The following is a 23,768-nucleotide window of genomic DNA, read 5'->3' on the forward strand; positions in this document are numbered from 1 at the left end:
TCATTATGTACATTTTTATATTTTTTAATGCTACTGCACTATATATTAGCTAATTAAAACTTTATATAAATACTTTGGTTTTTTTATATGGGTTATAATAATATTTATTTTTTGCAATTTTTAACAAGCATTTTTAGCAACTTAAACAACTAGCACATTTTGTTTGGCCTTGTAGCTGGTTTTTTTGTTATTTTTAACTTGGCGTTAGCAAACTTTATACTATAAAGCATTATTTATAACTGCAACATTGTTTTAAGAGCGAAAGAGCTTACTCAAACCAGCCAGGCCTGAATTCTATTAAGGGGGGTTGAGAAGAAGCCCTTAGGTCTTCAGCAGGGAGACCTCCTCGACCCTTATGGCCTTCCATCCCCTCAACTTAACTAGTGGCCATTCCCTGGGGTCTCTAACGTCACCCTTCTACATGGGAGTCGAGCTCGTGGTGTAACCGCACAGCTGGGGCTGGAAGAACGCATTCAGTCTCTTCAGCCTCACCCTACAATTGCAAGTGCTGGCAAGCAGCGCCGCGTCAGCTGACGGTGTGGTGGTGCAGCCGGGCCAGCGTGCTGTGCCCTCACACCACATCTACAGGTAGTGCTGCTGCCTAAAAAGACATTTCTGCCTTGGCAGGTCTTCTTATGCTGTGACCCGATTCAACGATTCCGAAACGCCATGTGGCTAGAAGCGTGGCCATGTCTCATTTTTGACTGATCATGGTGACATTTTGATGTAGTGATTGGTTCGGAAGCACCACTGAAATTATCTCGATGTTATCTGGGCTTGACAAAGCCCTGGCTGGGATGATTTAGTTGGGGTTGCCCCTGCTTTGAGCAGGGGGTTGGACTAGATGACCTCCTGAGGTCTCTTCCAACCCTCATCTTCTATGATTCGGTCACTGACGTGTGATAATCCATTATTTCAAAATGTCTTCATGTTGTGTCAGAATGGTTCTTTCATCCTGATGCTAAACCAAAATGCAATTGTCTCCAAATAGAATCATAGAATATCAGGGTTGGAAGGGACCCCAGAAGGTCATCTAGTCCAACCCCCTGCTTGAAGCAGGACCAATTCCCAGTTAAATCATCCCAGCCAGGGCTTTGTCAAGCCTGACCTTAAAAACCTCTAAGGAAGGAGATTCTGCCACCAAATAGTATTGTATAAAACTACCCTCAAGCTGAATCAGAATGCTGTGTCTCAAAATCAGTGTCAAAACATACTTGGATGAAAATGTCTTTAACTCATAAAAATATCACCAAATTGTGCCCCAAGAAAGGGGAAGGACAACTGAATGGGAAGGGCATAAGCCTGGGACTTGGGAAATGCAGTTTCAGTTCTCTGCTCTCCCACACACTTCCTGTGTGACCTGGGTCATTTAGCTTCTCTGTGCCACAGTTCTACATCTGTAAAACAGAGATGATAGTGCTTTGGTGTTGTGAGGATAAATACATTAAAGATTGTAAGGAGGTGAGATACTACAGTGTAAGTACTAAAATAGATAGCCATGTTATTCCATTGTAAGGCTTTTTTTCAGCCCCTGCAAGGAATCTAAGAACCTGTCACTTTCCAATATGAGTGCCTCAAGAAAATGAGTGGATTTGTGCATACAGGCATATGTGCCTGCATATTCTGGGTGCATTTTTGGAGGCCCTTTTGAACTTGTAACACAAGTTTAATAATTGGGATTATTATTCATTATGCACATAGTAATGTGTTAGGGTTTTTGCAGACACTTACATACTCACTTTGTATATGTGTTTGTGAATGTTATGCTAACTTGCATCAAAATGTAGGTGTGTTTAAAAAAAAACGTTAAAACTGGAGGAGCTGCTATTCCTCCCTCCCCCATATTAGGACCATGCTTGCAATTTATAGAAGGGTCATGTTTGTGATATGTCAAGCTTCCTGTCTTTTTCTGGTCAGATAAACAGCCACAACTCTTCCTGTAGATTCAACTTTGGGTGGCTATGTGGTAATATACTTCTCTAAAGCTGACGGATACGATCAGTGGAAGAGTTAGAGACACCATAAGGGTTCATATGCTACCCACCCCAGAACCTTGTGCAGTAAGCATACCCAGAGAAAAGGGGACATGGGTAGGGCTGTTGTGTGCCCTGGTGATGTGCCTTAGCTGCTGGAATGGTCCTTGGGAGCCATGGGCAGCTGGCCCAGCATAAAGCATCTTTCAGTCATCCAGTGGCCCTAGGATTGGTGTGGAACAAAGGTATCTTATAGCCACTTGTGCCCCTTCCCCCTCCCTGCCACCTGAGCTGTGCCTGGCACAAAAGGACAGAGTCTTGGGCCTAACCATGGTAGTCTGAAGATTTAGCTGGAATTTACTTTTTTATGATGCTTTTTTTAGGGTTATTATATTTCCTGACTGGTGTGATCTAGTCCAGTAGCTCTGAACCTTTCCAGACTACTATACCCCTTTCAGGAGTCTGATTTGTCTTGCATACCCCAAAGTTTTACCTCACTTAAAAACTACTTGCTTAAAATATCAGACATAAAAATACAAATGTGTCATAGCCACTATTACCGAAAAATTGCTTACTTTCTCATTTTTACCATATCATTATAAAATACATAAATTGGAATATAAATATTGTACTTACATTTCAGTCTATAGTATATAGAGCAGTATAAACAAGTCATTGTCGGTATGAAATGTTAGTTTGTACTGACTTCGCTAGTGTTTTTTTATATAGCCTGTTGTAAAACTAGGCAAATATCTAGATGAGTTGATGTACCCCCGCCCACTCGTAAGACCTCTGCATACTCCCAGGGGATACATGTACCCCTGGTTGAGAACCACTGATCTAGAAGCTCCACATTTATTTGTTGGCTTTGCTGAAGAGATGAGCCTTTAATAAAAAGGGGATTGTAATGTGTCTAAAGTTCAAGGCCAGTAATAGAACGGTTTATAATATAGAAGGTCAGTTTAACTCTAGCTGCTTGACTCAGCTGGGGCAGAAGTGGGGAACGGATTGTGGGGCAAGGAACCAGAGGAAATGTATTGGTTCAAGAATTTGGGAAGGGGAATAAAGGGGAGGGAAGTTGGGGGACCTGGACTGAGAATAGAGAATCGGAGACACATAGAAGGGTGGCATGGAGCCATGCTCCCAGCCTTGGTATGGGTGGACTCTGAAGGAAGCTGAAGGAGGCGATGCATTGGAGGAGGGCAGGGTGTTGATGTGGAATGAAAAGAGGGTTACAATGTGGGCAGGGGACCCCAGGAGCATAGGAAAGAAGGGCAAGGAATGTGGGCAAGGGAGATGGACCTGGAAGGGGGTACAAAGAACCAGGGGAGGCATATAGGTGTTTGTGTATGGGAACTGAGGAGACATAGATGGAGATAGGGAAATACAGAGAGTTTATAGTTTCCAGGGCAGAACTTGAGCAGTGTAAATTATTATAGCTCCGTTGAAATCAAGTCTCAGCCTTCAAATCTATAGCCTGCTAGCATAGTTATCTCAGGTGATTTCATTGGTACATCTCTCAGACAGCCAGGACTCAAACCATATAGGGTTACAAACTATATAACGCTCCATGACGATGGTGGGAACAATCCTCATTTCCTGTCCTCGATTCATAGACGGAACATACCACAGTGCTTGACATTTTGACCTAGAGACATCACTGAAGGAAACAAAAAACAAACTTACTGTCAGTGACACTCAGTAACTGAACCAAATACTAGGCTGGCATAATTGCACAGATGGGCTCTTCATGGTCTGAGAGCACTAGCACAACACAAACTGATCATTTTTTGCAGGAAGACTTTCTGCAGACTTTTCGTTTGTGGTTTTTTGATGTGTGTCTAATGAGCATCTGCTGGCAAATGTGTGTTGAAATGTTTCTTTTAAAAGATTCCAGGAATTTCATAATTGTTTAAAATTCATCCAAAATGTTGTGGCTGTAGGTATCATTGTATATAATCTTATTTCTTAAATAATACAGAGTAGCCTAAATAAATAATTATGATTATAATTAAGAGCAGACACACATGAGTAACTGACTGTATGTTACCCGTGTATGGGAAACTTGGGAGAAATAATTAATCTTCAGGTCTATAGCAAATTCTCTTCTCAGTTATACAAGTGTAAATGTGTAGGTAACTAGCTGCAGTCAGTAGTTACTTTAGATTTACTCTTGAAGAAAGAAAGGATGGTCCAGTGGTTAGGGTAGCAGCCTTGGGCTTAGAAAACCTGGGGTCAAGTTCCTGCTGTGCCACAAACTTCCTAGGTCACCTTGGCCAAATCACTTGGTCTTTCATGGCTCAATTCTCCATCTGTAGAATGGAGAAAATAGTACTTCTCTACCTCACAGGGTGTTGTGTAGATAAATACATTAAAGATTGTGGTAATTGGGGGCTATAGAAGAACCTGAAATACGCTTACATCAGTGAAACTAATAACTGAAGTTGGGCCTTTTTATCTAATATGTTTATAAGATGTTCTTTACCATGGTATCTTGGCTCTGCAATGGGAAAAAATAAGTGAAAGGAATTACTTTCTTTGAGTGAAGATAAGACAGGGATCAAATTTTTAGCTGACCTCAAGTCAGCTTCTGATTTTGGGTGCCCACTTTTGCACATGCAGGACAATGGCTGGCTGTTGAAGCTGCATGTGAAAAATGGGATGCAGGCCCACTTCGCAGGCAAATTCAGTTGTGTGCTCTAAAGAGGATATGTAATATCAGAACCTAAATGCACCTAAGATGGTCCACGTCCCTTGCTTGCATGTTTGTGAGTTTACAGAAGGATTATACCAGCAGTGCTCTAGCATCCATCCTGTTGATATAACGCCTTCATCTCAGAGGTGCTCAGTGCCCCAAGATGTGTTCAACATTTCTCAGGATCAGGCTCACAGCAGCTCCTCAAATGCTGTCAGATCCATGCCAGACACAGTGGATGCCAATAAACTGTTGTGAAATTACCTATTTGTCAGAAGATCATCTGCTTGCGGTCCCTTATTTTATTTACCCTCTACACTTCAGAATGGAGTTGAGGAGAGAGAACTCATTGTACACTGAGTGGACTGATGATGAATGACCTTTGCTGTCAAACTCAGGATATGTATTAATTATAGAGAGGAAGGCTAAGCATGCCACTGAAAGGGAGAGGAAGAGACAGCCATGTAAAATACTTGCTTTAGGGCAGATGGGGAGGATTCTCTCAGGCTGACTGATAAAATACTGAAAATTATTTCAACCCCTTCACATAACAGATTTGTTTTTAGATCTTCTTAATATGTCTTAATCTTAATAAAATATATTTGGAAAGATCTGAGTGTGAGCCATCAGCAGATAGCACCCCTCCTGCCCCCTTTTTATTAGTTACTTGGAAATTTTTAGGTACCTTGGAATCCAGTGGTGTATTTGCTTTTCATTTAATATTTGTATATTTTAAAGTGATAAATTCTGAGTTTATACAGGACAGTTGTAGATGTAAATAAATCACACCTTATGGGTTGTGGGCAGTGCTGGGCAGAGTCAACACTTTGACTGTTATCAGTCATAAAAAAATAAAGAAACTGACACAGACCCAGCCCAAAAGGGAGGGGACATTGTTCAGGGATACTGTCATATCACTCCCTTGCTGGCAGGCTCAGCAGAATGGCCAAGGACAGTGGGCCATGCAGTGTGAACTTCCCTCTGACCATGGTCAGGGTTGAGGCACATTAATTAAAAAGGGGATAGTATAGGGAAGAGTTTATTGGTAGTTGGCTGATGGAATGCTGCATAATCCATGTCTTCAGCAGCTTTTCCCATCTTCAGTTGGAGTGCAGGTCTAATTGACCCACTAAGGGATTTCACAGGCTCATTTCCTCAGTCTCCATTGTAAATACCAACTATTAATAATAATAAAGTATATACTTATAATGCAGTAGAACCTAGGAGCCCCACTCAATGGTGAAAGCTCCATTGTGCCAGATACTCTACAGCCAGTGTATAGAACCCAGGTTTTCTGCCTCCCAGGCCAGCGCCACATCCACTGGACCACACTGCCTCTGCTAGTTGAGCATTGTTACTAATGGATAAAATGGGGTTAGGTCACTTATGTCACGGTGACACAGCAAGTCAGTGGCAGAGCTAGGAATAAGAACCTCAGTGTGTTGACTCTTGCTCTAACTACTAAACCACACACTCTCTCCCAATTCCTTTTTTATTAGAGGACTTTTTTCCCCAAGGGCACATCTCTGAAGCTTTCACCAGTAGAATGTCCTGCTTCTTAGGCATACAAATCACTTCTAATACGCTACACACAGGTCCTATTTTACATTTAGAGACATCACTTCCCAACACTGTGTGGCCTTTCTTGCCCTAAATAAAGGTCTAGAATAGGGTTCTTGCTTTCTGGAGCTGAGATAGAGGGAAACATGCAGATTTAAGGGACACACAGATTGAAATCCAGAGTGATAAAGGCTTAGCACTAGCAATAGGCAGAGGCCACTCATGACAATCTGCCATCCTAGGCAAAATTTCAGTATGCTACCCCCTCCAGCTCTCTAGAACAGAGATTTGCAGAGGTTGGACTTACCAGGGGCTCGGGATGGGGAGGAGGGGTGCAGTGAGCCTTCTGATGGTTCAGTGCTTGTGGTAGGGATGCAAGGGGGGAGGGGGGTCAAGTTGCAGGTTGTAGCACCACTTACTCAGGGTTGGTCAAGCTCCCCCTCTGTCATGACAGTGGGCAACCAGGCAAAAATTGAGTGAGTGGCATTCTGACCTGGCAAATGGGGTTGCAGCACCACTCAGGTTTGGCCCAGCTGCCCGTGTCACCCTATGCAGAATCTGCCACCCTAGCTAGCTGCGTAGTTTGCCTATAGGTAGAGCAGCCCTGATCATAGGTCACAGTTGATTTAATGAAACAAATAAACATGATGAATTAAAATGGAATAGAAACTATGTAGCTAGGCATTCCAAAGCTGAGATATTGTGTAGAGGTGATACATTCATGGGGGACTTTTAAGAAAGAGGAAGGGTTGAGGTTATCCAGTTATAGGACTATTTCCTTGGCCAGATGAGGGGATCCTCCTTGAATTCCTTTCTTCTGAGGGAGAAGTGGTGTCAACTAGTCTCATTTGTTTTCACCTCTGTAGTGTAAAAAATGAGCCCTCAGTTGGGATCTTCCTGAGTTCCAAAGCCTGAGTTCCTGCCTCAGGGCCTGATTCTGATCTCACCCCTCATCTCTGAAGTAACTAGTTAGGAGTCAATGGAATTCTGTCTATGGGAAGCTAGTGTAAGTGACTGCAGAATCAGGCCCTGGGTCTTTACTGAGGCAGCCTTCCATTGACTTCAATGGGAGTTTGTCAGAGAAAGGACTGAGCAAAATCCGAGTCAGTCTCAGGATTTGGCCTGGTGTTAGAAGTTTCATTCCCGTCTGCTTCACAGGATTACTATTAGTTTTAAGTTACTGCAAACCTAAGAAATCTGCAGTGTCACCAAGACATAGACTTAAATGTGTTTGGTCAGCTTAAAATGTCCTTGTAAACTTGATAGTTTAAGCACAGATCATGTACTATAAAAGTAACATTCAGAGTTTATTCCTGTAATTGCACATTGGAAAGGAAAATCTAGTTTACATTGTAACAAGGCACTGTATTTAGTGAACTCTAGCCTTTAGCAACATTCAGCAGCTGTTAAGACTATAAAAATCCATGCACCTTGGTATGCAAGCTGTGGTGCTCATGCTCTTCCTTTTGAATTGTTACTGAACCAATGGCTCACCATGACCTTTGGAGGTGACCACTTATAGATTCATAGATGTTAAGGCCAGAAGGGACCATTATATTAGGGTTATCATATTTCAGCAAGGGACACTGCTGGAGGGAAGAGAAGCTGGAGAGGAGGTACATTTGGGCAGTGATGGAGGGGTGTGTGTACTGGGAGAGGGCATTTAGGGGATGCTGGAGGGATGTGTGTTAAGAGGAGGTATTTGGGGGGTGCTGGAGGGGTGTGTGTGTACTGGTAGGGGGTATTTGGGGGGTGCTGGAGGGGTGAGTGTACTGAAAGGGGGTATTTAGGCGGTGCTGGAGGGGATACCTGTGGCATCACACTTGAGGTGGGGGACAGTGTCACAGACCCTGTCACGGTGGTAGGGCAGCTGGCGCAGGCCCAGGACGCAGCGCCAACCCACTAGTTAATGCCTCCCTGTGGGCTTCTCCCCCTCCCCAGGGTGGGGAGCCGGGGCCTGGCTTTGTCGCCCCTCCAGGCCAGACTCTGAGGCCCCGCAGTGGGGCAGACAGCCTGGCCAAGAGGCATTTGGCAGCTCCGCTTACCTGGTGGGCTGGGCGGGGTTGGCACGGGTGCAATCCGGCAGCTGTGGATGCAGGATCAATCAGGGCATGAAGATGGCTCTTTCTGAGCTGCAATGTCTGGAGCAGAAAAATTCCAAACATTTCCATTCTTTTCAAATACCTGCTCAGATGGAGGGAGGAGGAGGACGAAAAAAAATAAAATAAAATCATGTTTGGCAAAACCCAGATGTTTGATAACTACATTATATCATCTAGTCTGACCTCTGGTATGTCATGTTAACTCTCATCCAGTTATCTTTTTATTGAGCTTAATACCTTGGATCCAGGGGTGAAAGTAACTTAAGGGACTTATCGGTCCACAGGGTGGCTGGGGTCCTGAGCAAGGTGGAGGGCTCAACCAGAAGGGGCAGGCAGAAGGGGCGAGGCTTTGGCCAGACTCCCCCAGCCAGCCCTTCACCATGGCCCGGCAGCGATTTAAAGGTCCCAGGGCTCCCTGCCACCAACCCAGCGGTACGCTGGGGCTCCGGCAGCGATTTACAGGGCTGGAGCCCTGGGCCCTTTAAATCACCTCCGGAGCCCCATGGTAACAGTAGGGGCAGCCAGGAGCCCTGGGGCTCTGGCGGCGATTTAAAGAGCCGGGGCTCCGGCTGCTGCCGGGAGCCGCAGGCCCTTTTAAATTGTCAGGCCCCGGGGAACCTGCCCCTTTTGGCCCCCCTCATCAGTGGCCCTGCCGGTACATACTGGCTTACTTTCACTTCTGCTTGGATCGGACTAAAATATAATTTGTGATTGGTTAAAGCATATCTTCCCGAAAGGCATTCTGTCTTAATCTGAAAACGTCAAGAGATGTAGAATCCACCACTTCCCTTGGTAGTTTGTGCCAGTGGTTAATCATCATCACTGTTAACAATGTGTGCATAAATTTAATTTGAATTTGTCTGGCTTCAGCTTCCAGCTGTTGGTTCTTGCTGTGCCTTGTGTCCATTCAAGATCACATGGCACTTGTGATAACTGTCAGAATGTTAGGTATGGTGTCTTGACCAAATTCCAATATGGATGATCACACTCTGCCTCTCTAAAACTCCCAATGAGTTTTTAATTGGCAAATGATATTCCACATATCCTGTCCCATCTTTTGTACTATTGCTGTGTGTTCTTCTGAGTACAGGGTGTCAAATACAATGGTGACAAGAGCAACATAATGGATAAGATGGGTAGGTGGATAGATAGGCTAAACATCCACAACCCCTATTGACTTCATTTGGAATTGAGGGTACTTAGCCTTTCACAGGAAGTGCTTTACATCTTGCAAGTTCCTGAAGAGCTGACTGTATTTCAGTAACAAATCAGTTTTAAGGTGCCTTGAGCTCCTTGCACAGGAAGATGTTATATAAATGTAAGATCATTATCATACCAGATTAGACCACATGGTAGGTTCATGTGGTCCAGACTCCTGTCTCTATCAATACCTGATGCTTCTAAGCATTAGGTTTTCTGTTTTTGTAAAACTTAGCAATTTGGCAGGGAGATTCTTAGTGTTTCAATAAAAAGTATTAGGCCAGAATACAGTGGCCGGTGCTGTATAAATATCCAAGACAACTGGAAAGATATGCTGGCCTTGGGCCAGTGATGAGCTGCTAAAAGCTAAAGAACCGGTTCCTTCACTCGCTCTGGGTCTTCGGCAGCACGTCCTTCACTTGCTCTGGGTCTTCAGCGGTACTGAAGGACCTGCCGCCGAAGACCCGGAACGAGTGAAGGACACACCGCCGAAGCGCTGCCGGGTGAGTAAAAATTGCCTAAAGTTAACCAGTTAACCATGTGCTTAAGTGTTTTCTTGTTACAGCATTCGAAAGCTTTCTAGTTGCCTCACAGCACACTGTCTGGTTCCTTGTATTCAACAACCGGTTCTAAACCGGCTTCAAAATTTAACAATCGGTTCATGCGAACCGGCTCCAGTTCACCACTGCCTTGGGCCACATATAAAAGTTCTATTAAAGGAAAAGGGAGTTGTTTGCATGGATCAGACAACACAGAACTAAAAATCTCCTTGTAGTAAAATCTGCATACTAATAAACATGGGGAGTATATTCAACAATAAACATCAAGAAAGATGGGATCTATGTAGTAGCTTGATTGTAAAGCATTGCAATGAACTGGAATGTGAGAGTGTATATGCTCTCTCTCTCTCTCTGCTGGAAAGAATCAGAACTGATTAGCTGTGTGTCACAGGCCCTATATTGATATACTAACTAATAAAGTTTCTCGGACTCAAGTGCGTGAATCCTATGTTTTTGAAATAAGAGGACCTGGGTTCTATTTCCATTGTTATAAAATTCAGAATGGTGGTTATGAAGCCCTAAGTCGCTAATGGTTTGTTACAATATCATATATATTGTTTATGGCTTGGTAGTCTGAGTAAGTATTTTATTTGTTACATGTAACCCTACATCCAAACTGAATGGGTCTGGTTTTAGTTATGTTTCATGCTGGGAAATTTCTGGTGGTTATTTTTTCTGATGGATATGTGAAGCTGACTAATCCATTAGAACAATCTTAGTCTGCCTGAGCATGCAGCCTTGGATGGAGTTACACATTTTATGTTCTAGAAAATGTATGCAAATAGCTTTTTGAAAACATTCTCATCACCATCCACATTAAAAGCAATTAACTTCCCTCATAGTGACACTTCCATGCAAAAAATATTACACAGTATGTCAGCAAAACCTGAGTGCAGCCAAGTAAATCATTAGCGACAATAACTCTGGGTTTTGAACCATAGTTCTCCAGATGAGGTAAAAATCATTTCAAATACAAGCAACCGTAGCAGCTGTGTTCAGAGCAGGGCAAAGACCTCTCTAGCTTAACATCACCTTTTCCACTCTGTTATGCTTTCTCCTGCAAAGATTTTGGAATTTGATATTTATAGAACAGCAAAAAAAAAAAAAAAAAAACCCTCCTCTGCCCCTGCTAATATGAACAATACTGAGCAAAGGAGGAAAATAAGCAGGATTCACTTGTAATAAACTAAATATAGAAAGAGGAGGTAAAATCTCCCTTTTGGAAAAAAGTAAAAATGCAAATGGTACTTGATGCTGGGAATAGATAGGAATTAAAGGTAGAAGAGAGAACCAAAAAATTACCCTTACGGCTTTTCTACGCCAGAAATGCTGTCGGGCAGGGGTGGCCAACCTGTGTCTCCGGAGCCACATGCGACTCTTCAGAAGTTAATATGCGGCTCCTTGTATAGGCACCGACTCCGGGGCTGGAGCTACAGGCCCCACTTTCCAATGCACCGAGGGATGCTCACTGCTCTGCCCCAGGCCCTGCCCCCACTCCACCCCTTCCTGTGCCCTCCCCTGAGCCTGCCAAGCCCTTACTCCTCCTTCTCCCCACCCCACCCCCCAGAGCCTCCTTCATGCCCGGAAACAGCTGATTGGGAGGTGTGGGGAGGGCTGCTGGTGGGTGGGAAGCACTGGGAGCAGGGTTGGGGGAGCTGATGGGGGTGCTGCCGACATATTACTGTGGCTCTTTGGCTATGCACATTGGTAAATTCTGGCTCCTTCTCAGCACTGCAGCTGTGCCCCAGTGGTACTTCAGTGTAGATACTACCTACATCGATGGGAGGGGTTCTCCCATCAGCATAGGTAATACACCTTCCTGAGACACAGTGGCTAGGTTGACAGAATTCTTCCACTGACTTAGTGCTGTCTAGACCAGGAGTTAGGTTGGCTTAAGTATGTCATTCAGGGGTATGGATTTTTCACCTAGATTTTAGTGTAGACCAGACTTTAGGTTTGCAGTAGTCCACATTGGGGATAATCAGCACTCTTAATTGCTAATTCATCAAAGCAAAGCATTTAAATCCCACTAAAGTCAATGGGTATGTCTACACAGCCCACAGCAGCGATGCTTGGCTTGTGTCAGCATCAGATTATAGCTGTGTGTAGACAGTGCTATGCTTCCACTAAAGCCCCAATTCAACAAAGCTCTTAAACCCATGTTTAGGACCCATTGTGTATATCTTCACAGTCCATGGCAGTGAGCCTCCTAGCCCAGTCGAAAGACTCTGGCTTGTGGGGCTCACGCTAATGCTCTAAAAATAGCTGTGTAGACAACACTTTGAAGTTGTGTCCCCAGGCTGGAGCTTCAGTTCTCAACTTAAGAGCATAAGAACGGCCATACTGGGTCAGTCCAATGTTCCATCTAGCCCAGTATCCTGTCTTTTAACAGTGGCTGGTGCCAGATGCTTCAGAAGTAACGAACAGGCCAAGACAATCATTGAGTGATCCATCCCCTGTTGTCCAGTCCAAGCATCTGGCAGTCAGAGGATTAGAATGCCCAGAACATGGGGTTGCATCCCTGACCATCTTAGCTAATAGCCACTGATGAAACTATTCTCCATGAACTTATCTAAATTATTTTTTGAACGCAATTATACTTTTGGTCTTTACAACATCCTCTGGCAATGAGTTAAACGGGATGACTGTGCATTGTGTGAAGAAATACTTCCTTTTGTTTCAGAGTAGCAGCCGTTTTAGTCTGTATTCGCAAAAAGAAAAGGAGTAATTGTGGCACCTTAGAGACTAACAAATTTATTTGAGCATAAACTTTCGTGAGCTACAGCTCACTTCATCGGATTTGTTAGTCTCTAAGGTGCCACAAGTACTCCTTTTCCTTTTGTTTGTTTTCAACCTGCTGTCTTTTAATTTCATTGGTGAGCCCTGGTTTGTGTGTCATGTGAAGGAGTAAATAACACTTCCTTATTCACTTTCTCTCCACCATTCATGATTTTATAGACATCTATCATATCCCCCTTAGTCATATATTTTCCAAGCAGAACAGTCCTAGTTTTTTTAATCTCTCCTCATACAGAATTAGTTCTATACCCCTAATCATTTTGTTGCTCTTCTGTGTACCTTTTCCAATTCTAATATATCTTTTTTGAGACAGGGCAACCGGAACTGCACAAAGTATTGAAGGTTTGGGCATACCATGGCTTTAAATAGTTGCATTATGATATTTACTGTCGTATTATCTATCCCTTTCCTTTTGGTTCTAACATTCATAGAATATCAGGGTTGGAAGGGACCTCAGGAGGTCATCTAGTCCAACCCCCTGCTCAAAAGCAGGACCAATCCCCAACTAAATCATCCCTGCCAGGGCTTTGTCAAGCCGGGCCTTAAAAACTTCTAAGGAAGGAGATTCCACCACCTCCTTAGGCAACGCATTCCAGTGTTTCCACCACCTACCTAGTGAAAAAGTTTTTCCTAATATCCACCTAAACCTCCCCCACTGCAACTTGAGACCGTTGCTCCTTGTTCTATCATCTGCTACCACTGAGAACAGTCTAGATCCATCCTCTTTGGAACCCCCTTTCAGGTAGTTGAAAGCAGCAATCAAATCCCCCCTCATTCTTCTCTTCTGCAGACTAAACAATCCCAGTTCCCTCAGCCTCTTCTCATAAGTCATGTGTTCCAGACCCCTAATAATTTTTGTTGCCCTCCGTTGGACATTTTCCAATTTTTCCACATCCTTCTTGTAATGTGGGACCCAAAACTGGACACAGTACTCCAGATGAGGCCTCACCAATGGCGAATAGAGGGGAACGATCACGTCCTTCGATCTGCTGGCAATGCTCCTACTTATACAGCCCAAAATGCCGTTGGCCTTCTTGGCAACAAGGCCACACTGTTGACTCATATCCAGCTTCTCGTCCACCGTAACTCCTAGGTCCTTTTCTGCAGAACTGCTACCTAGCCATTCGGTCCCTAGACTGCAGCAGTGCATGGGATTCTTCCCTCCTAATGAAGGACATAAATCCACACCGTGTAGAGGTCAAGAACAGGAGTTTATTACGTACAGCGCTGATGGTGTGTCACCTCGCTTATTAGGCTCAGAGACACTGTCAATCAATTGATTACAATGGAATACATGGATTTTCCATGGGCAGGGGAAAGTGAAGGGGTAGGCAGTCCCACATCCCCGGATTGGTTTAGCTGCAATGCATGATAGCACAGTAGCCAATGGTCAAAAGGTTACGTAATGTCTCCGCCCATGATCTCAAGTTAATAAATTAACATTTAGCATTTAAAATTAGTACTTTAATAAAATGTATTAGTATAAAATATGTTGAATTCTGATTTGGGGTCCATAGGAATGATGTAGCTCCTTTGATTGTCCAACAGATAGTCACCCAGTTTTGTGTTCTTATGAGAGGTTCTGGTGACCTTAGTGAGAGAGTGTAAGAGACCCCGTCAGCTATAGACTATTGTTCCTTTCTTTTGCATGTTAGCACCATCTCCTTCCCCGTGCTTAAAGATGCAGGAACTCACCTACAGTCCAGTGTGGGAGGAAGGCAGCTGCCAAATGTGGGAGACTTACCAGCAGAGATGGGCTCAGGCTCAAACCAAACTCCAGATCATACTCCAAAACTTTAATGGTTCCCTATATTGCACCAGTTTTCCACAGGTGTAACTACATTGACTTCAGGGCTAACTGAGCATCCCAAATCCAAACCCACCAGATTAGAGTTTTGCAGCTAAATCCATCTCTGTAGGTCAACATCAGAACGCCTGGAAAATGAAATATCTAATGCATATGCTAATGCATATTTATTAACCCCCCAAGTATAAAAAAAGTGGGGGTTCATCTGAATAATTTGAAATCTTCTCTGCCCAAAGTGCTTTTGAAAGTCTTATAGTTACTTAATTGAACTACTTAATTAAATTAATTGTGATCTGTTAAGAGCTGATATTGTGCTTCTTGTACAAGACATGTTAAGAAAATATCCCAGGACAGTGTTACACCCAAATATGCAAATGTATTTGTAGATCTAACTTGTAAACACAAATGACCAACGAGCAAAACTGTATGAAGTGTTCATTAGAAATAATTAATTTGGCAGATTTAGACCTTCTTAATGGTTTGTTTGTTATTTAATTAATAGAGTTTAGGAACCATGTTTGAGCCTGTTGGCTTTTTGCTAACTATTCTTACTGAGTATTCAGAGTTTACTGTTCGAGCTAGGTGGCTGGCCTGCAAAGTTACATGATATGGTTTCTGCCTTCTGACTGGGTGACCCCAGGTGAACAGAGAATACTCTTGATTATTAACAGCTACCTGTATTCGCACAAATAACACCCCCCCCCCCCCCGCTATAAGTGTTTATGCAGACACAACACAGCTGCGTAATGTTAGTAGAAAAGCAGACAAAAAATGGTCTGATTGTAGCTGGATCAAACTGAGCTCTGGATTTAGTGAGCATACTAATAAATATTTCTGCCTATTGTTCTTAAACTCTGGTTCTGTGTAGAACACAGTTCTCTGTGCTAATATGGTTAATGCTGTAAGCAACAGCTTATCAGATGCAGTTAAGCTCTTTATTTTTTGTACTTGATTCTTGAAATCTATTATGCACATTCTTCTGCTTAAAGCCTGACAAGGTGGTTGCTGTATAAATGACACCTATATATTTGGAAGACTTCAGATTTCTTATGACAAATTCATTTAATCCTTTTAATATTCTGGCCCATTTGGGGAGTTAATTAACAGGATGAATGTAAAAAAAAAAAAAAAGTACTTGTGGCACCTTAGAAACTAACCAATTTATTTGAGCATGAGCTTTCGTGAGCTACAGCCCACTTCATCGGATGAATGTGGACTCAATTTTTCTATTTCATGTGTATCCAAACAGGAACTTTCTTTTATTATAAGAGTGCCCACTAGCACTGCTGTATTTTAAGGTTTTTTTTTTTTTTTACCAGTTCTGTGATAGAAACCTCATATTTCAGCATTTGTTGCTAGCCCATAAAAAACACTCAAGATTTAAAACTTGATGTGAAAAAATAATAATAATCCAAGTCTTTGTTTTCAAGTCACAGGAGAGCAAAAGCAATGAGTTGCCGAGTTCAGGTGTTTCTTTTATGCCACTATTACTCAAAAATGATTTTGTCATTTAAGCTGATATGGCAGAGTCCTGTCACTTATAATGCACGAGTCCCTGGGGCTATTTTTTGCAGGAGGGGAAAGTGGCAGAGTTTATTTTGTCTAGAAGGGTGGGTCATTACCTGGCCCAAATCCTGCTTGATTTATTTGCATAAATAAATGTGTGCTATTGGGCCTAATCCTGCTCTGTTTGAAACCCATAGGGTTGGGTTATAATTGTGTACTACAATTCATAGCAAATGCAGTACTAGCCCATACAGAGATAGCATGGCCTGTTGGAGTGAGCCCAGCACTGAGAACAAGAAACACCTGTTCTCTAATCCCAGTGCTGACAGTGACCCCCTCTGTGGCTACGGGCAAGTCACTTAACATCTCTGTGCCTCATGAAGAAAAGGAGTACCTGTGGCACCTTAGAGACTAGCCACAAATATTTCCCCCACTAGCCTGTATTTAACGCCTTACTTCAGAGGTGAATGATCTCACAGGGACAAGACATGAGTGTCCACAGAGTCTAGTTATTTGCCTTTCCAATTAAATAAAACCACTTTCCTATAATCATAGCCAAGGAAGGAAATGTCTATACTTTGCTCCTGAGAAGTAGGAGTATATTAATAGAATAAATCAGAGTTCAACTGTGGACGGGAGTGAAAAACTTATTGAAATATAGGAATTACCATATCAGATCAGACCAGTGGTACATTTAGTCTAAACCTCTCTCTATCACTAGCCAAAACCAGGTGCTTCAGAGAAAGATGTTAAGAGCCTCTTAATAGACAGCTATAGAAGTTAGTGTGTAATCTGTGCCATGAAGGACTTATATCCCATATTTTTTAAAAAAAATCTTGTCTAATGTAACAGTGAATATTCTCATTATCCATACAAATGTCTAATCTTCTTTTAAATCCTACGAAGCTCTTTGAAACTAAGAGCTCCACAAATTAACTTATTCCCCCGGAATAGCCTCTTGGTCGTCATATATTATGAGAAGGTAAATAGGAGTGCCTGATTTATTAGGTCTATTCAATTCATTATATTGTTTACCTCTATCGTGTCCCCTCTTATTCATCTCCTCTTTAAACTAAAGAGTTCCAATCTTTTCATGTCTCTGACAGTTTCTATTGCCTATCTTTGGACCATTTCTATTTTTTGCTATATATGTGCATATATATTTAGCTAGGTTGACAGGAATGGAACATTCTAGGTGAGGGCATATAATTGATTTATATAATGGCATTTTAATATTGACACGATTATTTTTCAATCACATTTTTTATACACTCCAACACTTTGCTAGTTTTGACTTCCACTGCTTACCAAGCAGAGGTTTCCATTAAGCTAGTCATACTTACAGGGTATGGTGAAATCCTGAAATTACCAGTAAATGGGAGTTTTGCCATTGAGTTCAATGGCGCCAGAATTTCACCTCTGGTCTTATTCCAAGTTGTTAATTTAAAATCCAGCAGCAATCTGAGTTGTCCAAATTTTTTCCTTCCAGTGTACATTGACTTACATGATTCAACACTGAGGGATTGTCTACACTTACCTCCGAAGCGATCAATCCAGCGGAGGGTCAATTTATCACGTCTAGTGAAGATGCGATAAATCAACTGTCGAGTGCTCGCCTGTCAACTCTGGTATGCCACTGGAGCGAGAGGCACAGGCAGAGTCGATGGAGGAGCATCAGCTGTCGACCTACTGCAGTAAGTGGATCTAAGTATGTGGACTTCAGCTATGTTATTCATGGAGCTGAAGTTGCATAACTTAAGTCGATCCCCCTCACCCCCACCAGTGCAGACCAGGCCTGAATGTTGTCTACCACTGTGTTGCCTATTCACCTAGCTGTGTGAGGTCCCTCTGAAGTTCCTCACAATCTTTCATAGGCTTCACTATCCTAAGGAATTTTGTGTCACTTGTAGTTTTTGCCACCTTACTGTTCACCCCCTGTAAAGGTTCAGATTTACCCAGCAGCACCTCCTGCTGGTAGTCATCGGGAATTAACTTGCCCAGCCACTGGAGCGCCCTCTGCAGGCCACCTTACCGCCAGCCCCCATGTCCCTCTCAGGACCCAGAGCTCCTTTCCCTGGGGTGCCACCCCCCCCCAGCAGTACCCCCAAACTCTCAAGTTCTGGGTCTCCCCACCCAGGGGAGACCCCACCCTCTAACCCCACCTCACCTCAGTCTGGGCTACTGCCACTCCCCACTTAGCCCCTTATATCAGGGGCTGACTGCAGTGTATACGCCACTCATCACAGGCAAGGGGGTTTTGGACCTGCTGCCTCTGCATACCCATGGGCTGTCCCCCTGCACCTATTCAGCCTACAGCCTGAGGCTTTCCAGGCTGGAGCTCTCAGCTCCTCTGGCCCTTCCCCAGCCCTGCTCCAATCTAGGTGTCCTGCTCAGTACCTTACAGCTAGGCCCTTCTCCCTCACAGCCTCTTATATGGGCTAGCTGGGCCTGACTGAACTGGCCACAGCTGCAGCTGCTCCCTTAATCAGCCTGGACTTTTCCCCACAGCCCCAGCTCTCTCCCAGGGCTGGAGTGGGTAATCACCCCGCTACACCCCCTTTCAGAGATCATTAATAAATATATTAAACAATACTACTCCTAGTACAGAAACATCTAGCACTCCACTGTTAAGCTTTTGCCATGTTGAAAATTGACCATTTTTCCTAATCTTTCTTTTTCTATTAGCCAATTTCAAATCCATGACAGTACATTACTTCTCATGCCATGACCACTTCGTTATTTAATAGCTTCTTGTGAGGGACTTTGTCAAATGCTTTTTGAAAATCCAAATAAACTATAACCACTGGATTTCCTTTATCCACTATCTAGGAGAGCCTGGAGTGTTTTCCCTTGGAAAATGTTTGAAAATACCTGCCATCTGGTACAATCTGATGCAGTCCACAGACAAGAGATTTTGCTCCTCTGAGGCATTTTTATGAGCTTCAGGGTAAGTCATCTCTTGTAGGGATAAATTAGCAGTATCCAGAGAGGGGCTAACACCATCAGAGACAGGCAGTACTGATATGTTTTCACAGCAAAAAAAAACCCTGCCTCAGTGAGTCTTAGAGTCCAGGTCTGCAGATGCCAAAAAATAGCCGTGTAGACATTCGAGCTCAGGCTCTGAAGCCCAAGAAGGTAGGTGGATTTCAGAGCCCAAGCCTGAATGTCTACACAGCTCTTTTAGTGCCATAGTTTGAGCCCAAGTCTGTAGACTCGCTGCCTCAGGTTTTTTGTTTTTGTTTTTGTTTTTATTTTGTTTTTTGCTGTGTAGACATAATCAGAGAAAGCACCTCAACCTTTTGAAAAGGTCAGCAACAAACTCTTAATATTTTGACCTATCATTCCACAGCTATCAGAGGAACAGCCGTGTTAGTCTGTATTCGCAAAAAGAAAAGGAGTACTTGTGGCACCTTAGAGACTAACCAATTTATTTGAGCATGAGCTTTCGTGAGCCACAGCTCACTTCATCAGATGTGATGATGATCACTTCATCACCACAGCTAATTACTTCAAGGTGAAAATGTGTCTCTTTCAAAACATTTTGACTAGTATTGTCGTCTGGGGGGGGGGGGAGGGGGTGGAATGTGACACCCGTGGCAACTCAGAAAAAGCCAGCTCTCCGACACTCCTTGGGAAGTACATGGTATAAGAGTCATCAATTAACCAATGCCCATTTCTGCCAGACCTGAAGAAGAGTTCTGCATAGCTTGAAAGCTTGTCTCTTTCACCTACACAAGTTGGTACAGTAAAAGATATTACCTCACCCACCTTGTCTCTCTTCTGTTGATGTCAGTCCTGATCTTTCAAAGGCACCTTAAATTTATACATGTGACTAATCCCATTGACTTCAGTGGGATGGCTCACATTCCTGAAATTAAGCACGTGCATAAATTCCATCAGGATCAGGGCCTTAATAGTCTCGGTAGAAAGCTTAGCAGGTGGAGTAGTCAGAAAACAGGTCTGAACCAGTTCCTCCTGCAAAGAGAACATTTCAACTCTGATGTTCTTGCTGTTGAATTATTAAAACATCTTAATAAATACTTATGTGCTTCCAGTGTCTTAACTATTACTCCAGACACAACAACATTAAATAAATTAGCAGTACACCTAAGTGCTAGTCCATACCCAGCCTTTAGTCTCATGCTACCTAGGTGTGATCTTAGTATGAAATTAAGCACACACCCTGTTGTGTCTTTTATAAAACTTGTAAAGTTAGATTCATGGCTGCATCAATAATTATTTTTCAATGGTCCTGCATGAAGAGCCATATGCTATATATTTATGCTGTGCACTGTGTGTATATGTGGCTGTGTTGGTTTAAAATGTATACATTGCTACCACACACATATCCTTATGAGCCAATCCTGCTGCTACTGAAGCCAATTATAATACTTCCACTGACTTTAAATGGAGCATGATCAGACCTATATGTTGCAAAACTGAGTATTTGAAAAATGGGAAAAAATCATTAAGTTTTTTTGACTGAGGTTGCAAAATAAAGTGATCAGCTGTAACTCTCAGTCACTCCCTGCATGGCACAGCTATTATCACCTACCATATCTCTTAAATACAATGTTTGAGAGCGAACATAGGAAGAACTGCAGGGAAAATGAAAGTGCAAACTAACTAGTACTGAATAACAAAGGGTCTGATGCTGAGAGATACTGACCAACACCAGCCTTACAGGGGAAGTGCTCTCTACACGCACAGGATTGGACCACTAGTTAGTCTCCTCTTTGACACCTGAATTGAAAGTGCCAGGCTCTACAAAGATACTGGTAAAACTCATAAAATGATAGCTGGACTTTTAATGTCCTGGCACCATTCTGTAATTTGTAGAAGCTGGCAGAACAAATATCATCCCCCTAATCTGGGTACCAGTTCCATGCTAGGGGTCTGTAGAAACAGTCAGAGGCAGACTTTGATAAATTTCCAGCTGATCAGAGATTGGACTGTCATTTAATGAGTACTTCCAAAAAGTGCTGTTAATTTTTTTACAGGGGCGAAGGAGTGCTCTGAGAATTCTACCTTTTTTCTTCTATTTCTTTATGGCCACACTATACTATCCTTACTCATGTTTGGTAGCATCTTACTTTGCAAATAGTCCCAACTGACTTTTATAAAACTTCACATGGTGTCAGATTCTCCTCAATGTCCTTGTCTTTATTAGGAAAAAAAGGTGTGTTCTTAACTTAATGTTGCTTACTTGAGGTAACTTACTTGAGGTCAAATTCTAGTGAAGCTAAAGCAGTTTGTAGTTTTCACATGAGTTAGCAGAGTTACTGTATCGCAATTTGGCTTTCAAATTTTTAGCTCCAAATTCTAAGAATTACCCATGAAAAAATATGCTTGCACAATTGCATGACTAATCTGCATTGGCAGTTGTTGCAGTTGTGTGCATATAGTGATGGTTACTGTGCAGGTAAACATCCAGTGAGAAATCTAAACTGTCATTTGCCTGCATTTAGCACAACAGAGTAAAAAACTGCAGAAGTCCCATGTTTGGTCACGCTCACACTTTTTCATGAGCAATTGTGTAGGTGCAGTTTTGAAAATTGTGCCCCTAACTCTTGTCTATGTTGTCTACAAACTTTATTTTTGTTCCTTATCTTTTCTATCCCTGTACATGCAGTCTACAGCCTCAATTATACACCCTTCAGATCGGACTGTAACAAGTCAATATATTTGTATGCAGTTTGTGGAACTGACTGACAAAGTCAAAAGGCAAATTTGTTATCCCTTTCATTGCATTGTCTTTTATTCATAAATGATTGCACTTTCTTACACATTTTACGGGAGGCAACATGTGGGAATATTGTGCCGAGTTCACCTCTGTATAGTTCTATGCTGCTAGCTGCTTCCTCATGCTCCAAAATGTCAATCTGTTCTGGATTTGCACTCTACATTCACCAGTTTATCATTAAACCTGTGTGTTTACTGACACAATAGAGTACATTAAGGGCTGTTTGTTCAGGGCTGTTACCACCAAACTAGCTGGTACCCCATCCACTGTGGGCTAGGTGCACACAATCAGACAAGTTTCAGAGTGGTAGCCGTGTTAGTCTGTATCAGCAAAAACAACGAAAAGTCCTTGTGGCATGTTGTTTTTACAATCAAACAAGGCTATTAAGCAGGGATGCTATTTATTTTGATAAGGACAGACAGCATCTGTTTCGGCAGGCAGTGATCCAATTGAAAAAAGACATCAGGACTTCCTGCAGAAGATGAGGCTACCCAGGGCTACCTGCAGAATCTGCACCTACCTGGCAGACATAAGATTGCTAAGCTGGCCTGGAACAGACACAGGTGCAAGATGAGAGACAAGCGTAGCAGCTCCCCGTAAAGTAGGGTTTCTCAAACTTCATTGCACCATGACTTCCTTCGGACAACAAAAATTACTATATGACCCCAGAAGGGGGACCGAAGCTTGAGCCCACCTGAGCCCCACTGCCCTGGGTGGGTGGGGCGGAAGCTGAAGCCCTCGTGATTCGGATTCAGCCCAGGCGGTGGGGCTCGGGCTTCATGCCCGGGCCCCATCAAGTCTAAGCCAGCCTTGACAACCCCATTAAAATGGGGTCACAACCCACTTTGGGGTCACAACCCACAGTTGGAGAACCACTGCAGAGGTATCTGAGGAAGAGAAAAGAAACAAAGGGCCCTTCTCCTTGGACCCTGAAGTCCTAGCCTTTCCCCATTTCCTCCAGCATTCACCACCTCTGAGATGTCAGCTCTTTCTAGCTGACAATTCTCCAAGCTCTGCTAAATAGCAGGAAATGTCCTACTATTGCCCCAAAAGATGCAGAGCTGAAGAAGGGGAAATCACAGTGCAAGAGGAATTGAGTGGGAGCAGCAGAGCGTAGGAGAGGGAGGCAGGGCTGCCAGCAGGATGTCTTGCTCACTGGACATTAAAATTCGTATCCTCTCTGCTTCACCTAGGTGAAACTCCCTCATCTCTCTGCCTTCCTCCTTCTCCATTCCTCCAAACCCCTTTTCTGTCCCCCTCTCTGCACTTGCTCTTCACCTTTCCTTCTCATTTCCGTATCACCAGAACACTCCTGCTTTCTGCCTTCCCCTTTCCATCCATCAAGCAACAAAATAAAAGGAACAGATTAAGGGCACTGTGTACCTTGTAATGTGCTTCTCCCCCTCTTCATGGAGTGCTGCCCCCTCTCCTTAGAGTATTTTGAGTGTGCTGCTGGTGGCTGTCCTTCATAAGCACTTGCTGAACAGCCTTGCACCACTGCTCCTCCTATTATGTGCAGTGTAAGAGCAGAGAAAGACAGAGCAAAGTGGAGGAACAGCAGCACTGCAGGACAGGCCTATATCACTGATGGGGTCTTAGCAGCACTGAGTCATAAACATTGAGAGGGGCAAGAGACATAATTACAATCAGTAAATACTTTCAATTTATATTATACCTTCCAACCAAGTTTCTCAAAGGAATGGTAAAGATTATTATTGTCAATTTACAGATTAGTTTGTGACTCATAGGGTTATTCTTAGTGTGGAAGTCTCCAGACTAAATATAATTATTTTTATTTATTTTTTATTTATTTGTATTCCTGT

The 23,768-nt window shown here is 43.1% G+C and overlaps 1 protein-coding gene and 1 long non-coding RNA gene across 2 annotated transcripts in view; one reads left to right on the top strand and one right to left on the bottom strand.

Annotated features, from left to right (window-relative positions):
- Window positions 1-500: 500 nt before the first annotated feature.
- Window positions 501-23,502, bottom strand: LOC125622148 (uncharacterized). The gene is made up of 4 exons (XR_007352659.2): window positions 23,329-23,502; window positions 19,971-20,177; window positions 8,274-8,412; window positions 501-3,633 (listed from the first exon to the last, which is right to left on the bottom strand). It is a non-coding gene; the product is annotated as an uncharacterized LOC125622148 (long non-coding RNA).
- B4GALT5 (beta-1,4-galactosyltransferase 5) overlaps window positions 17,851-23,768 on the top strand; it is an 80,648-nt gene continuing 74,730 nt past the window's right edge. The window contains exon 1 of the mRNA XM_075118771.1: window positions 17,851-17,896. Coding sequence (XP_074974872.1) covers window positions 17,866-17,896 — 31 coding nt within the window. The 5' untranslated portion in view covers window positions 17,851-17,865. The remainder of the gene's footprint in view (window positions 17,897-23,768) is intronic.

The sequence above is a fragment of the Caretta caretta genome, chromosome 13 (assembly GCF_965140235.1).
Source record: "Caretta caretta isolate rCarCar2 chromosome 13, rCarCar1.hap1, whole genome shotgun sequence".
NCBI classification, from domain to species: domain Eukaryota; kingdom Metazoa; phylum Chordata; order Testudines; family Cheloniidae; genus Caretta; species Caretta caretta.